The sequence below is a fragment of the Leuresthes tenuis genome, unplaced genomic scaffold (genome assembly GCF_036924035.1).
Source record: "Leuresthes tenuis unplaced genomic scaffold, fLeuTen1.0.hap1 SCAF_11, whole genome shotgun sequence".
Lineage (NCBI taxonomy): Eukaryota > Metazoa > Chordata > Actinopteri > Atheriniformes > Atherinopsidae > Leuresthes > Leuresthes tenuis.
This window is the reverse complement of record NW_027325365.1, coordinates 6,418,482-6,434,375: the sequence shown is the minus strand read 5'-3', so window position 1 is coordinate 6,434,375 and position 15,894 is coordinate 6,418,482. Positions and strand designations below refer to the sequence as shown.

At 37.6% G+C, this 15,894-nt stretch overlaps 1 protein-coding gene across 2 annotated transcripts in view; it reads left to right on the top strand.

The window, feature by feature from the left end:
• The first annotated feature begins 549 nt into the window (after nucleotides 1–549).
• ldb2a (LIM domain binding 2a) overlaps nucleotides 550–15,894 on the top strand; it is an 86,861-nt gene continuing 71,516 nt past the window's right edge. For both annotated transcript variants that reach the window (XM_072395219.1, XM_072395218.1), the window contains exon 1: nucleotides 550–824. In XM_072395219.1, coding sequence (XP_072251320.1) covers nucleotides 693–824 — 132 coding nt within the window. In that variant the 5' untranslated portion in view covers nucleotides 550–692. The remainder of the gene's footprint in view (nucleotides 825–15,894) is intronic.

The following is a 15,894-nucleotide window of genomic DNA, read 5'->3' as shown; positions in this document are numbered from 1 at the left end:
TTCTTCTCTTCATAAATTCAACTAATGTTGCTTGAATTGTTTAAAAGATGGTAAATTTACCAGTAAATATTTTAAAGATTAATTAATTTCCTGCTTTCTTGACTTTTAAATGCTTACTTGAAGCAACCTTTACAACTGATGGTCGTGAATTCTTAGATGCATTTTAATCAGTCCAGGCATTGTACCAGTATCTGATATCCTAATTTGGAAAGAAATAATTACAGATCTCTTGATTTTTGTTTTTTCCTCATACAAAACTGAGTATTAGGTTAAACGGTCTTTTTTCATGGAAACAGTGTCAGAGTATGTAAACTAAAACGATCTATTACTTTCGACAGGAAAACACACAAAGAAACAAACGCATGCAACACACAATGAACTTTGAAAGAGTGCACAACTGTGTAGGTCTTGAGGGAACAGGAAACGACTTCCCTCCTCCCCCCTTCAATTCTCCCCACGCTTTCCCCTCTCCGCCCCCTCCCTTTCCTCTCTGCCTCCCTCCTCCCTCCCTCCTCCTCCTCCTCCAGCACCACGCTATAGCAGCGAACTAGGCAGGCCAACTTGCAGAGTACAGCTCAGCCTCGACAGCGGCTGCTTCCAACTGGGGGTCTTCGGAGAGCATCGCACTCCCATGTGCGCTGCTGTGCCCGCTGGATGTTGAAATCGCGCCGTGCGCCTTGCCAGGAGCCACCATGTCCAACCCAACCCACGACCCGTTCTACTCCTCTCCGTTCGGACCCTTCTACAGGAGACACTCGCCCTACATGGTCCAGCCCGAGTATCGGATCTACGAGATGAACAAGCGGCTGCAGGCGCGCACAGAGGTGAGCTGTTTCCGCCTCACGGTCCCGTTTAGGTCGAAGTATCGGGAGGAGGGTCGCGTGCCGGGGAGGTCCGGTGCGGGAAGGAGGGAGGGAGGGGGATGCGGGGCTAGAGAGGAAGATGAGCAATGAAGATCCGTCAGGCAAGAGACATGGATGTGATGCCAAAGTGCCAAACATTCCTGAGGAGAAAGTAAACAGGCTCCGGTGTGTCGCTGCACGACATATCTTCCTCTGAAGTCATTTGTTGTTGTAAAGAGTCCTGAAATGTACATTTTGATTCAGAAAATGTTGATTTGTGGAAGAGGTGCTTTCATGTGGTCAATTAACCAACTAGAAATCCGTGGCTTGAGTGTCACCTGTGAGCCACCTGAAGGGGGAAAGACTTCGTCAAAAATAAAGAAAACTAGACAACTGACTCTTGCAAACATCTGTTTAAAGAATTTGATTGCAAATTGTATACTAAACACCACACTACAATAAGATTAAGTCATCAATTGAATAATGAGAAGTCTTTGTGAGAGAAAGTTATTGTCTGTAATCCCAACAAAGACTGGGATTTAAAAACTGAAGAAAAAAGTCTAAAAGACTGTTGGAGTAGGCTGTACAGACTGAGGCAAAGTAGTCTTTTCAATGCATGCAATTAATTTGCATATATTTACATATTGCCTGGTTTTTACATATTTGCATACTGTTTGATCCATGAAAAAGCTGCAATAACTGAAACCAAATAAGAATGTGGAGTTTTTTTTCCACTGTGAGAAGAGTTTCTGTAAAGGCAGAGATCCATGGCTCAATGAAAGTGGTGCTGATTACGAATTGATGATTGCATAACGATAATTAAATTTCATGTTAATTTGCTGATAACTCATTGGGCGCTAAACATGTGTGTCGTACAGTGTCATCCATACTGAACCTTTGGTGATCCCAATGTGAATTGCATTTGTTTTCAGCAGCTGCTCAGTGATCACAAATGTGTGAATCTGCAGATAAAAAGTTCCTCTGACATCTCTCTGGATGAAGAAAGAGAGGCAAAATGCAAAGAAACGCATATTATAGCATTTAGACTGCAGCTCAACTGCTATTATTTTGATATTTATCAGTTTGCTTATTAATTGCTTTGTCTCTAGAATGCCTGAAAATTGACATTGATAACTCACAGACCTCACTCTAATTTTGTGAAAATGTCCAGCTTTGTCTAAGCTGCAGAATGTAACCCAAAGATATTCAGCTTTCTTTCACAGAAAACCTGAAAACCTCTTCATCTGAGAAGCTGAAACCAATGAATTGTATCTACTAATTATAAAATGAGCTGTTATTTGATTGAATAATTCTCTATTAATTGGTTAACTGATGAATCAGCAAATTGTGTCAGCTTTATATTTACTGCTCTTAAAAAATCAGCTTATTGTAACTGTTCGAAATAGACTCAATTCCCATGAGATACTTAGAGCTGGGGCGTTCCTGCTGATCTTGTCCATTAAATGATCTCATGTGAATGTTTTTGCAATTATTTTGGAAATCTTTAAAGCCAGACTCCAGCTGTGTTACTGCAGCTGCTTGCAGAATGATGCTGACTTTCCTAAGGAGGAACTTGCAACTTTAAGCAGACCAACCAAGGCAGTGTTGCTGAGATGCAGCGGCCTCGGTCTGATGCATTATTCATATGGAGCCCCAGTGGACCTCAACTCCTGTAGCACACATACCCAGACACCAAGTGCAATCACTACGCACATTTTCAAACACACACAATCTCTCATACATGTGCACACACACACACACAAACTTTACAAATCGTTACAGATACAAAGCAATTTAATCCATTACTTTCACCTTCTCAGCCTAAATTATAAAATTGTATAATTTTATAATTAATATAAAAATATATAATTAGTATTTTTCTCTTATTGGTGTAGCTTCTTCCTTTGCCTCTTCATCTCTTTCTGTCTGTCTTCAGCATTCAGAGTGTATCATATGTCTGCTCCGTAGTGATGAGGTTATTGTTTGATTAGAATACAGGTAGTGAATATAATGAGGAAGAAGTTGTGTTTTATAACAAGGAAATCAATGCCTCGAGTTTTGCAGTTTGTTTGAATCCAGATGTGCCATATAGTTCAGTTCAGGCTTTTAACAAAATTATATGGTAATTATCCTCTTGAAAGCAAAACCACAGAAGTCATTTTATAAAAACCTATCACATATGGTGAAGAAATAGAAGATAATAAAATAGGTCCCTCTACTGGGCTACTTATAACAAGGATCATATCTTTGTTGTATTTATTTGGAGGAAGACAGAGAAGGAATAGTCTGCAATAATATTACACCGTCCTCGTGAAGCAGACTTGCTGGAGCTGTTTACTTCCTGTGAAGCGTGGTTAGCTGCAGGTCCCGTGATGATGATGCGTGCATGAGGGGTCATTCTGCTGCCTCTTCTATCACAGAGCTTCTGCTCAGTCCATCTCTTCTTAGATAACTTTAAAAGTCATTGCACATTTGCAATCAGTGTGGGGACAGGAGAAAAAACAGGAGATTTGAGATGTTTCTCTGTGGAAAAAAAAAGAAGAAAACAGCTGAATTGGTAAAATTGGAATATTTGATCAAAATGTTTTTAGTTGAAGATCTATAAAACTTTGTTTTGTTGTTAACCTTTTTATAGTCTTTACATTCTCATTTGAGATTCCGATGCTGTTCATAGCTTCTTTCTGTAGCTATGTTATTTCTTGTCTTCTGACTTGATTGATACTAAAAATTAAAATGTAAATTCTTTACTTTGCCACAATGTCAACATAAAGCAGTCTTATAACACCTGTGAAGATAAGTGATATAGTGTATGAGCCATGCATGTGTAAAAATGTCATTGTTTTTCTTTTCAGAGAGTCATGATGATAGATACAAGAAAAGCAAAATATGGTAACCCATATTTTTTCTTTTGGGGTCTTTTATTTAGCTCTCTTATGAATAAGCTATGATAAAACACAAATAACAGAAACAAGAACAGCATGAAAATCTCCTGGATTTAACCAGATTTTACTGCTCCCAAACAGAAATCATGTTTTACTTTATGAAGCAGATTTATGTAACATGTCATCGATTTGAACTCATGTCTTTAAAGAAAATGTCAAGATATTCATAAAAGTCATAAAGTATAAACATGATAAAACAATATGAAGTGTACTTGTGGCCTGCCCTTGTGAGGTAAACCCCTCTTTAGATGTACCGTAGTAATGGTCTGGAGCTCTCGTAGTTGTTGTCTTTTACAATGTAGAGGAAGATAGAAATAACATTAAATCAGACCAATAGTGAGTGCCCGTGTAGGATTTTAGTGTTTTATGGAGGTTGTTGCTATATTTTGTTTATCCAGCCAAAAAGGATTTCAAACTTGCAAACAGAAGTCTTGTCAGAATTATTGCCCAAGTAAAGATGTTTAATATGGTGAAAGGGCTGCCTTTGTTGGGTGTAAGAATAGCTCTGAGCATACTTAACATCAGGCTTGCTGGCAGACCGCTGAGGGAAAATGACTCAGTATGATTTGCTTTCCTGTAGTTTTAAGTAGGTTTTTAACGGGGGGCACTGACTAAGGCTCGGTGTTACACCACTTTTTAGAAAAGTGCTGATGGAGTTGACTGAAGCTAGCCCTTTGTTTGAAATTGTTCCACTGACAGAAACAGGACTGTTGGAGGAAACTTACAGGAAGCTATAGTCTGTATGAGTGTTGTTGTATGGGCAGAGACTTTTATCGTGTTTGTAGCATCTGTTATCATCGCCTGAATCATTTAAAAGACAAGGATCTAAACTTAACTGGGAAAAATGCACCCCTCTGTTACTTCTGTGCCATTATACTCAGTTAAGAGTCAATTTGGGTGAACTTCAGTGCATTAGAGTGTTTATTTTATTATGCGTTTCACATCTAAAGGTTTCTGTCTTACCTTTAGAATAAATAAAACTAAGTGTTTTCTTGGGCTATCATGTCTACTCGTAGGTGGATATGGTGTAATGCCAGCCTGTAGCTAACAATTACCTACATTATCCATCTGTTGCTTACTTTTTCAGTTAGGCACTTGGTTGGGAAGTTTGGAAAATTTACACTTGCATTTCTCTCTAACAGTATGCTTACAATTAAGTGAGTGAGTACAAGTTCAGTCAATGAATGATGTTGCTGATAAATTACATGGTTTACAGATTCAAACAGGATTGCTGCCACAAATCTTTCAAGAGAGCACTATTGAAAATATTTGTCCTTCGTTGTCTGTGGTCATCAAATAAATTCACTTACACTTTGTTTTCCTTCACTGACTGTCTGACTGGTGCACTTATAGTCAAGTCTTCTCATTACAGCCTCTTCTTCTGCACCTCTGGCTTAAGAATTACTGCTGCCTATGGGCAAATGTGCCTTATTTCTAAATGTATGACCATTGAAAACTCTGCAAACAGATTTTCTGAAAATTTTGGTTAAAATGTATGTTGTATTTTGAAAGAAACTCAGTTAGTGCTGATGCAGTTAACAGATAATTTTCATTGTTAATGAATGATATTTATGAGTCAAGGACAGTAAAAAAGAAATTCAGAGAGGTGCAATTTTGAACAAGTCCCTTGAGCTTGAGGTGATGTTTGAAATAGATCATGTTGTTTCTTATTATGTAAGATGAAGAGAAGAGGTAAATCTACATAATTTATTAAATTAACTAGTTAATAAAGAGTTCTCATTTTATTTTCTGATGTCACAAATAGCAGTTTTGATCAAAGAATTACGATAATGAAACAAATTGTTGCATGGTGTTATGCTTTAGGCTAATCAATAATGCATGTACTTTCATTTCTAGGTAAAACTCTATAATAGGAAGAGGGATTTTTTTTTTCTTCTCTGAGTAACAACCTTTTCACCTGTCGTGGGCTGTCATGAAAATAAAGAGGAATAAAAGCCAACAATACAACCAGTTCTTTGTGTTTGTCCAGGATCAGTGTTCACCTTTGAACTGATAACTGCGCTGCAGCTAAAACAGTTCATGCTCCTGTGATGACTCAGGGTCTGTTTCTATCCCAACCTTATTACCTGCTCCATTCATACTTATTACCTGCCCGGCTGTATGTCTGCGGCAGACTGACTGCTATCCCATTACCTTCATTTTAGTGAACGTGAACCTGCTCTGACCTAGCAATCTAAACAGGCTTTGATGTGGATTTGATGCCATGCATACGGTGTGACCACATTGTTTCTGTGCTGTCGCTCCGGGGCCACAGACCTCGGCGTTCGGAGGCAGCTGCAATGATTTGTGGGGGAATTTGACACTTAAGTGTATGCAAATGAGGAAATGGATTAACATTCAGAGGAGGAGCTTGGTCGACCTCAGCTGGTGCGGGGCTATTAGCATAGAGGACATTAATATTCAGCGGCAGAGAGCCGGGACACAGAATAACACTGTAAGTAAAACTACAACACAGAGGGTGAAACAGGAGGAAAACAAAAGCATTTTAATGGAGGCGCCATGATAATACCCACAGGGCTACATTCAAAAGACTTTCTGCTGCCTCTGCTGCTGACAGTGGTTCTAATGGTCACACTCTTCTTCCACAGATAGAAATGCAATCAGTGACAATGATTGGCAGGCCTTTCATTGGATTCTTGCGTCTATTGCACATAGTTAGTCTCATTCTCATTATTCAAATGGGCCTGCAGACCTGACTCATTGGCTTCACTGTGGAAGTGGAGGAACTGGAGTGTTCATTATGGCAAAATCCCTTGTTTCTGTCAGGAGCAAAGTGGATCTTTTCCCATCAGCACAACGTTTCAGTTTGACATGAATAGGCTTATAGTGTAGAGGTCAAGTTGGCTCCGAGCTGTTAGGTTCATAAAAAGAGATTAAAGAAGAACAAACAGGAACACAACAGGAGATTATTTTAGTAGGAATCTTTTAAAAATGGCTATACTGATTATTTTGATTTTCATCTGGGCTAAGAAAGTTTGAAAATAGTGACAGATGAAGTCCACTACATGTTTCTTTTATTCCAGCCTGGTTTCACTAGAGAATCTGAAACAGTCACAAAATAGAAAAATTCTAATTTCTGTATCTGACCATGAATTCTTTACTATTTCATACCACCCAGTAAAACTTTCAAAGTGATGTATTTCAATGAGATGTGTGGTTTTGTGTCTACCTGTCAGTAGTATTGTATCTTGCAAAGCAGCCTCACATCACCACATTACCGTAGTTTCTGATCATGAACTGCTGACCAGTTTTGGCTTTTTTTTTAACACATAAGAACTCAATGAAACAGAGAAGAGGTTGGTCACAAAGACTCATTTTTATCTGTGTGTGTGTGAAACTGGCTGAGAGTAATTACCAAAAAGCTGTTGAACATCATGTTGCCCTTATTTGAACTATTACAGCTGGATTTAACTTACATCAGGGAAAACAAGCCACTGCAGAGATCAGTCCTAAGCTTCAAAAGTGTCACAACTGAGTTTTAGTGACTTTTTAAAATGAAGTAAACTGAAGGAAAAGCTTTTTATGTTGATTTTTAGAAACACACTGCAGGTGTGCTCGACAGACAATATCTCTTCTTCTTGTACTGCCAATGTTTACATATTTTTTCCTTTTCGCAGTTAAAATCAGCCTAATGCTGGAGATATCAATTAACATGATGTTAGGGTTGTTTGGATGGTGTTGATTTTAACCATTTTATCGTTTATTGTAGTTACAAAAACAATAGTTACGTTACTCTGCTTTTATGTTCCCTCCCATGTATCAAACTGCAAAACAATAGAGAAGAGGCTACATAATCTAAATATGTCCTGAGCATTGTTATTTACTTGGCTTGACTGAGAAAACGGCATTATTATTTATTTTGCTATCCACTAAATCTTTAATATGTGCTCTTATTATAATTCAAGGCTTATTGACAAAGAGCAGACATCTGCTTTTGTGGGCTTGTAAAACGTTGCTCTCACATTAAAAACAAAGACATTTTATATTTTCATAATTCTACCAGCGACTGAAAGGACTGAATCCCATTAACTCGCGCTTCCCTTCGTTAAGTCCCCGCCAACATCCACCTTGCTAAATTAAAGAATAATACAGCTAAAAGGTGAGCAGACAGGCTGATATTTTGTAGGGACAAAGTAACCTTATCCACATAAAGCTGTGATCAGAGCTGAATACCTTGTACCTGTTTATCATATTCCTCAGAAAGCTGGTCTTTGGTGTGAAATCACAATAAGAAAAAGATGCCAAAATTCAATTTACTCCCATAGTAAGAATAAGGATGGATAAGCAACTCTTAGCCTCAGATATGGATCAGAATAATAAATGTGTGTAAATACAGACTACAGTGAAAGATATTTAAATATCTTTGTTTGTTGAAATCTTAAATTAAGGAACTAAAATAAAAATTAACTATATTTGAAAGAAGTCATTAATCTGCTGCTCTACATGAGCTTGGTGTCTGTTTCCTAGCAAAGCAAACCAGAAGTTATCTTTTGAAAAAGCAGCGAAGATAAAAACTAGTTGAATAAATATTGAATAGATAAATTAGTTAATTAATAAGATTAAATAAACGTCAGTCAGACGTGTTTCCTTTGACTGGTTTGAAGAAAATAAAGTAGGTTGTGTCAGCAGAAGGTGGCGGTATTGGCTATGTTGCTAGTTATTGAAATTAAGTAGAAGAAGTAGTTGTCCTCCTTGGAAACAAAGCTCAAGGAGGAAAAATACCCAAACAACAGTGTTAGACATTCACAAGAGGAAAACTTTCAGAGCTCTCTCTCAGGAATTATTTTCATGTATGAAAATATCTGAAATATTCTATCAGGGCAGACACGGTCTGTCATGAGTTTATTGTTTGCTGGCTCAAACCCGAAAATAGCTGGTTCATCATGTTATTATAAGCTTTGCAATGTCTGACACAATTCTTTTTCAAAACAAGCAAAAACTACCTCAAGCAAGTGTGTAAACTAAAAAAAAGTAAAAGATAGGGATTTTTTTTAAAATTCATAAATTAAAAATGCGAGTCAAAAAATGGCAACGGAAACCCAGCAGGTGAGTGTGAGATCATCGAATAGCTATTTAACTTCCAACTCTACTGGTGTTGGTTCGCTCCTACCTTTCTCATAATGTAGTTTTTGTCCAGAAAGACACAACCTGCTCAGCACTAAACAACGGACAGTTAAATTTATAAAGAAGAGGATGAACCGTTAGTGCTTGATATTTCTCTTAAAATTTGGTATTGACCAAAAAATTATCTAAATAAGGCTAAATGTTGGACTCATCAGGTGGCCAACAGGAGACCTAAAATTAAATGACAGTGTTTAATATGTAATTAGGTATCTCTTGCCAAATTCAAAAGATTTTAAGTTTATTTTAAGTTTGAATCAACTTAAACGGTTAACAGCTACTCATCAGGAAAGCAATTTTTCTGGCATCTAGAACTTGAATTTCAATTTTTTTTTTTTTTTTGTGGTTTGAACAAATACTTAATTTAGAGAATTTTATACCACCAAACTTTGCATCAGATATTTGTTTTACTTTGATGGTATGCTTCTTTAAGTGCAGAACACCATTGCTGACATAGCTAAGTTTCTACTGAAAAAATGATACGGTACAAAATTCTAGAATATAGTGTTTGATCGAAATGCCATAACATTTTGGAGGTATGATTTGTTTTAGATGGTAAAAATCTCACTGCTACAAAATTGCTGACACCTTTCTGCAAGCACTCTGACCATCGTCCTCTGTGGAGAAGACACTCACTACTCATAAGTACTTTGCATAAACGCATTTCCAGAAAAAAAAAAAATCCTTTTCAGAGATTGTTTCTGCTGCCCCCGAGTGGGGAAAAAAAAGGAAAGATTGAACTAGTAGAAAAGTCGACCACAAGTGACCTGAAAATCAGGCAAAAAACATGAAATGAAACCTTAAAAATTCCCGATATTAAAATCAAAACTCAAAACAGACCTTTCAACTCACTTCCTGGATGTCTTTCAGAAACTTCACAGCCTTCTGAATTCTCATTTCCAACATCATAGACTTCTTAACAGAACCAGTTACTCAGCAAACGTTTTAGAAAACTTAAAACGTGGAGCAGAATCCACAGAATCACGACACAACTGTGTCATCTCAGAGCAAATCTTGAGAAATCTAATGTTTGTCATCTTTGATGTAAGATTTGTTTCTCCCTCCACTGTCAAATCAAAAAGCACGTATTTTTTGGTTATCATTTTAGAGGTGGTGTTGGTAGAAGTAATTTCATTCCATTAAAATTAAATGTATTATTGTGTTAATTCCAGTGCTGTAACTCATTGCATTGTAGTTTTGCTTATATCATAAATTAAAATATTCATGGGACCAATAATTATTTTTTTACTGTGATAATTAAGATGCCTTTAACGAGGTTTAACACATCTACAAATATTAATTTGATAATTATATACAGATGCATGTTTAGGGTGAATATTCTACTGTTCTACAGACACTTCTTTCAGCATGTCTGTTCATGCCTCACACAATAGTCTCCAGTAATGTCCTACTACATGTATGAGGCTCTGAGAGGATGTTCCCAGAAAATCAAATGAAGAGAAAAATAAAAAAAGGACTTGTGGTCAAATTGCCAGCGTCAGTCACATCCAGCAGGATGCTCGGACAATAGACCCACCTTTTTCCTGGCCCTTTCCCATGGTTCCTTCCAGGCTGCTCTGTCGCTCAGATAACAGAGAAGACAGACGCGCCTGTAGTTGCTTTATGTCCTGTTGTTCTCCCTGTCCGACGTGGTTAGGGAGTCCGTCCTGAAACAGAGAGGTCACAGGTTGAAATCGTGTTCTGTTGAGGAGCTTTGAGTGACACACTGAAAACTTGCAATGTGTAAAAATAGGTTATGTACAGTAGCGGGACACATGAAACAAAATACATGAAAACTCTTTTTTAAAATAAAAGACCATGACTAGGACTTTTTACTAGGACAATTAATTGGTTAATCAAAAATTGGGGTGAGGGTTAAATACATACAGCTACAGTGGCAGCTCTTTGAGGATCTCTGTTTCTAGTTAGCCGCTAACATCACAATGCTCTCATGAAAAATGCTCAGTTGTCATAGTTGTTAAATGACATGATAGGAATGTCATTCATTTTGCTGGATTAAATAATGATTGAACAGATTATATTTGAAGATTGGAAGATTTTCACCCAATGATGTGGTTAAGAGAATTCTCTTTTACTAACACTCATCAAAGTTATTTCGTTATTTTGTCCTAAAAGGGGCAAAAATGTCAAATTTCATGGCAACTTGTGAAATATGGCTTTAAAAAATATAGCTTAAAACTGAACCTTTACTTAAATGTAATGATAGACTACTGATTAACGGATTTGTTTTTTCAGAGAAAACAAAATTTCTCCAATAAATTATCTTCTTTTCCACACAGTCAAAGCTTTTCGAAAGAGATTTACTTTAGTCCTTTAAAGTTGATTGTCATTGTTGCGTGCTGCTTAGCTCATAGAAACTCCTGCTGTAGTTTCCACAAAGGATGAAGTGAACTTCGGGAAGATGACTGTTCTTGAGGTGAATTTCACCAGCAGCCAGACTCTGCTTTGTACTGGTTTCTGTGTGTTTCATCATTTTGCTGATCAGCTGTTTGACTCTGATGTAGTTTTTCTGGTAGATGAACTGAACTAAATTTTTCTGAATAATGATGAACTGCAGACTGTTTTAATTTACATATTCTTTATTCACATTTAGCTACTTGCTGTGCATGCATGCACATGCATGTAACCCTGTATCTGCATTGCTGAAGTGTCACAGAGCAAAGACACTTTACAGAGAACTGTAGTGTGGCTGATTCTGACCACTAGTGTTCAAAGAGAGAATTTTTACATGTGCCGAGGAGGTGATATGGTTGATTTAGTTTGTTTGATTGTCTGGTTTTATGTTTCTTGCCATTGTTACTCAGAAAGTTATGGATGGATTTGAATCAAAAGTTCACCAGAGGTGGGGTATGACCTGGTGTAGAGATGATTTGGATCTGGATTCAGGGATTCTTTATACAGTATCGGCATAGATGTGCACTTTCAGACTGCATCTTTAATTCAGCAGTAAGGAAATTTTGGTTTAGATTAGATGATTACCAAGTAAATTCAGCAGTAGAACATCAGGCTAATTTGTCATACGGTGGAGTTACATTCACTATTGATCTTTCTTGATTTATGAGATGAGCCAGAGCGTGCTTTAACATAAGAGGGCACGGTAACCTCTGTCAGTAGGTGCACTGCTCAACCAATGAGATATATAGAAATTTGTATGTATTGGAGTTAAAGTTACAGCATGTTTGCAATATTATAATATTATATCTAATAATTCTGTAGTCAAGCGCTTTTTCAATGAATGTTTTAACAATTTTTCAATGTTGGGGAATTTAAAACTATCAAATTACTATTAAAGGTTAACATTTGAATCAAAAGTCAGTGTGCTACACCATTAAATTGTACTGCTGGTTAAGTAGTTTGTCATACGCTCTGTACAGTGTATGAATATATATATATATATATATGTGTGTGATATAATTTGTCACACATATATATTCATACACTGTACAGAGTGTATTTGTGTGTGTGCATGTGTGTGTGTGTATAAATTTATATATATATATACAGTATATGTCTATATATGTTAGTATCTCAGCATATGGTCGAATCAGTGGTGTGTTCTTAAAGTCCGTCCTTAATGTGCAGCATCTCAGTCCGTGTGATTACTTTCATCAGATTAGCAAGCAACAGGTGAAGATATATTCGATGACAGTGCGAAAAGAAAAGCAGCATTATGGAGAACATTCATAAACTGAACAATATCTGATGAAATCCAGTATTGATAAAGCTTCCTGCTACCGAGCAGGAGGAAGTGTGTCGAGTTGATCGTTTATTGGTCTAATTAGCACAGCAGTTTGAAACACAGGCTAGATGGGAAAAAATAGTGTTAGTGGGTCAAAGCCAGAACCTGCATCTTCTTTCCTTTTGACTTTAATTTCTCATGGGTCTAGTAGATGCTTCTGTTTCCCTGCTTTGTCATTCATGCATCTTGTTGTTGCTCAAGCATTTTCATCCGTATTGATGTTTGTTGGCGCTGTGCACTATTCTTGTGTCTGTGCTGGTGATATTGACTGATTTTTGCTTGTCTCCATTGAACTGAGACCTTTTTGTAGCTGTTTGGGTTTTTCAGTGAGCTTGTACACCATTTAAGTTGCTCTTTAGTTACATTTATGTGTGAACCAGCAATTAAATCTTGTTTTATTTTTATTATTATTTCTATTTTATCGTTTACCTTCATGAGTTTTCAGAGAAATCTCCAATTATCCTGTTCTATGTGACTTGTAGTCCAAATCATATTTATTCAGTTTATAATTACATAAAACAAGAAACAGATTATCTTCTTATCCAGTGCTTTCCAAACCAGAGACTGGAACCCACAATAAAGTTAACATGGTACGGTAAATGTGATCAGTCGCCAGGTAATTAACAAGATTGAAAAGTAGTAAGAATAATTTAGTTTTAGATAATTTTTAGATCATTTTATATCATCTTGTCCCCTTAAAGTAACTGTATTAGCTGATATAAGTAAGACTCTGAACTGTGAAACTCAAACCTGTCAATGTTCTGTTTTTTGTGCTACTGTATTTTTGTAACATTTTTACAGTTTTAACTGGTGACTCTAGAATATCTAACTTGTTTGTAAGTCAGCCTTTAACTCCTCACCTGTAGTAGTGATTTCATTTGTTGCCATGGGGAACAACCTGCAGCCTTTTGGATAAAAGTCAGTAGTGCCTCCTCATTCATGTTTCCTGCATTAAAACAGCAGACAAACGGCTTCTGTATCTTAACCCTGACCTTGTACCGTCATTGTAACACAATCAGATGAATACAAACCAATTCCCTGACTCCTGCTTGTCATGTCAGGCTCTATGTCAGAGGGGGGCAATGGGGTAAGAAGGCTATGTAATTTGGCTGAACTTGAATATTTCCTCACTGACTTCATTCGGAAGGAGAAAGTTAATTCCTGTGAAATGGCTGTTCAACGGCAGTGGCTTTTCTTTCACTGCATTCATTTCTCTCTACATTTGCATAATGCTTGGCAGGTGGCTGCACGGTGGCCAAATGCAGCAACATGTAAAGTGTGCATTATTTGAAAGTACTGACGAGCCGTGAGCATAAACATGTTGATATCAAGCATTAGTTTGTGCCTGATCTTCAAGATGTTTAAAGTTATGTTGCTTATGCAGGATTATTTCCTTCACTTTGTCATTCTAAGGATGCCTAATGGATACAGCTGATGTGAAGTGAAGGTTATGCTCAGGGATCGCCCTCTCTTTGGATTAATTTTGGACAAAATACCCATCTTTCTTATCCTTTTCTGAACCTAAATTATGATAGGAGCTGTCACAACTTACATTTTTGCTCCATCTATAAAAAGTTAAGAAAGCCTCAGAACAACAAAATTAGCGTTATTAAGTTTGTTCCGTCTGAGCAGTCTTAAATATATTAGTTCTATGCAGATATGAAACAACAGCAGAAACTGGCAATCCTCTTAGAAAATTAAGCACATACATTTTGGCAAAGACATTTTTCTTGTAATTCTATGTACTTCAGTATCTGACAGTAGACTAATCAATCAGTGCTGGTCAAATACCTCAACCACTTCATAAAGGTCTAAAACTTTTTACATTTGTTGAAATTTGCCAGTTAGATTTATTGTAAGAAAACAGATAAATAAATCATTTGCACAGATTGCAACAAATTTCAAGAAAATACCAGTCATGCATCTGAAACTTGACCTACCATCAACAGCATAAACGTCATGGAAATGTGTTGCTTGTCAATGACCTTCTCCAGAAATGCTACCTTTCCAAAGATCATTTCCACACATCCTGCATGCCTTTGCTTTTGTTAAGTTGTTGCTCCTCAGTAACCTGAAGCTGTTTGAATCCTTTACAACAGTAAGAATTTCTTAGCCCACCACTCAGCTGCGCTACATACTATTCGGGAGCTGAATGGGGTTTCAGACATTGGTAATTCTCCAAGGTCAGGCCCCAGGCACGCCTACACTCTTGGAGGCTTTTCTGCCACAAGGGGCTGGAGACAACAACAAAAAATACAGACTGACAAAAGCTTCCTGGAAAGATACTTAAACATAAAGGCATTGCACTGTTAGAAAGACATGTAGAGTAAGTGAAAAGTGTCTTCTCTGCTACAGCTAAATAATGTGTAAATATATCCAAACAAATTTACAACACATTAGATACATGTGGATGCATTGTACATTTGGACAGGAGAAAGACTCACGATACTCAAGGGTATTTTTAAAGGTTTTCATGAAACTCTGTCCACTCTGTATGGATAATTCTTCATGCGAGGACTCAACCCTCAGCTCTGTTGCATTTATTGAGGATCCTCCTGGTGCTGTCCCTCCAATCCACTGGATTCCCTACAAATCCCCTGGGTCTGGCCATCGCTGGTGATTTGTGGTTGGCTCGCAGGCAATTGACACATTGATAAATCCCCCTCAGATGGGGTGCGATTCATTTGAATCAATAGAGCCTTATCGGCTGACGGCCGTCACGCCTGCAACCATGTCAGTTCACCTCGGGTCCCTTGGAGTCAGCTTGATTTGTAGCATTTGACAACAAACATCGTCATGCCACGTGGTTCGTCAGAGAGTCCATAGGCGTAAATGAAGGCAGGATGTTGTCTGTCAGTGGGTAGCGGGAGAGAGCAAGGGAGACAGACAGTGATGGGGAGGTGGATATAAAGAGAGGCAGGCAAAAGTAAAACAAAAAAAGAATACCGTATTGCAAACCAGAGCAATCCCAGCTTTGGTTTTCATTGGAAATGTGTCATTTGCTATTTTTTTTTAACCACTAGCAGACACAAAATGAAAGCAAAGCTTCTGACATTTTCTGTGCTGTCCAACACTCTGCGTTTCTTCTGTGGTAGGTTCAGCCTCAGCCAGTGGAATCATATGGCTTGTGTCCACTGGCCGGGCTTTAACAGTTGCTGAGCCTGCCAGGATCTGGTCCAGCTTCTCCTAAGTCCGTAGTTCCAGGCCA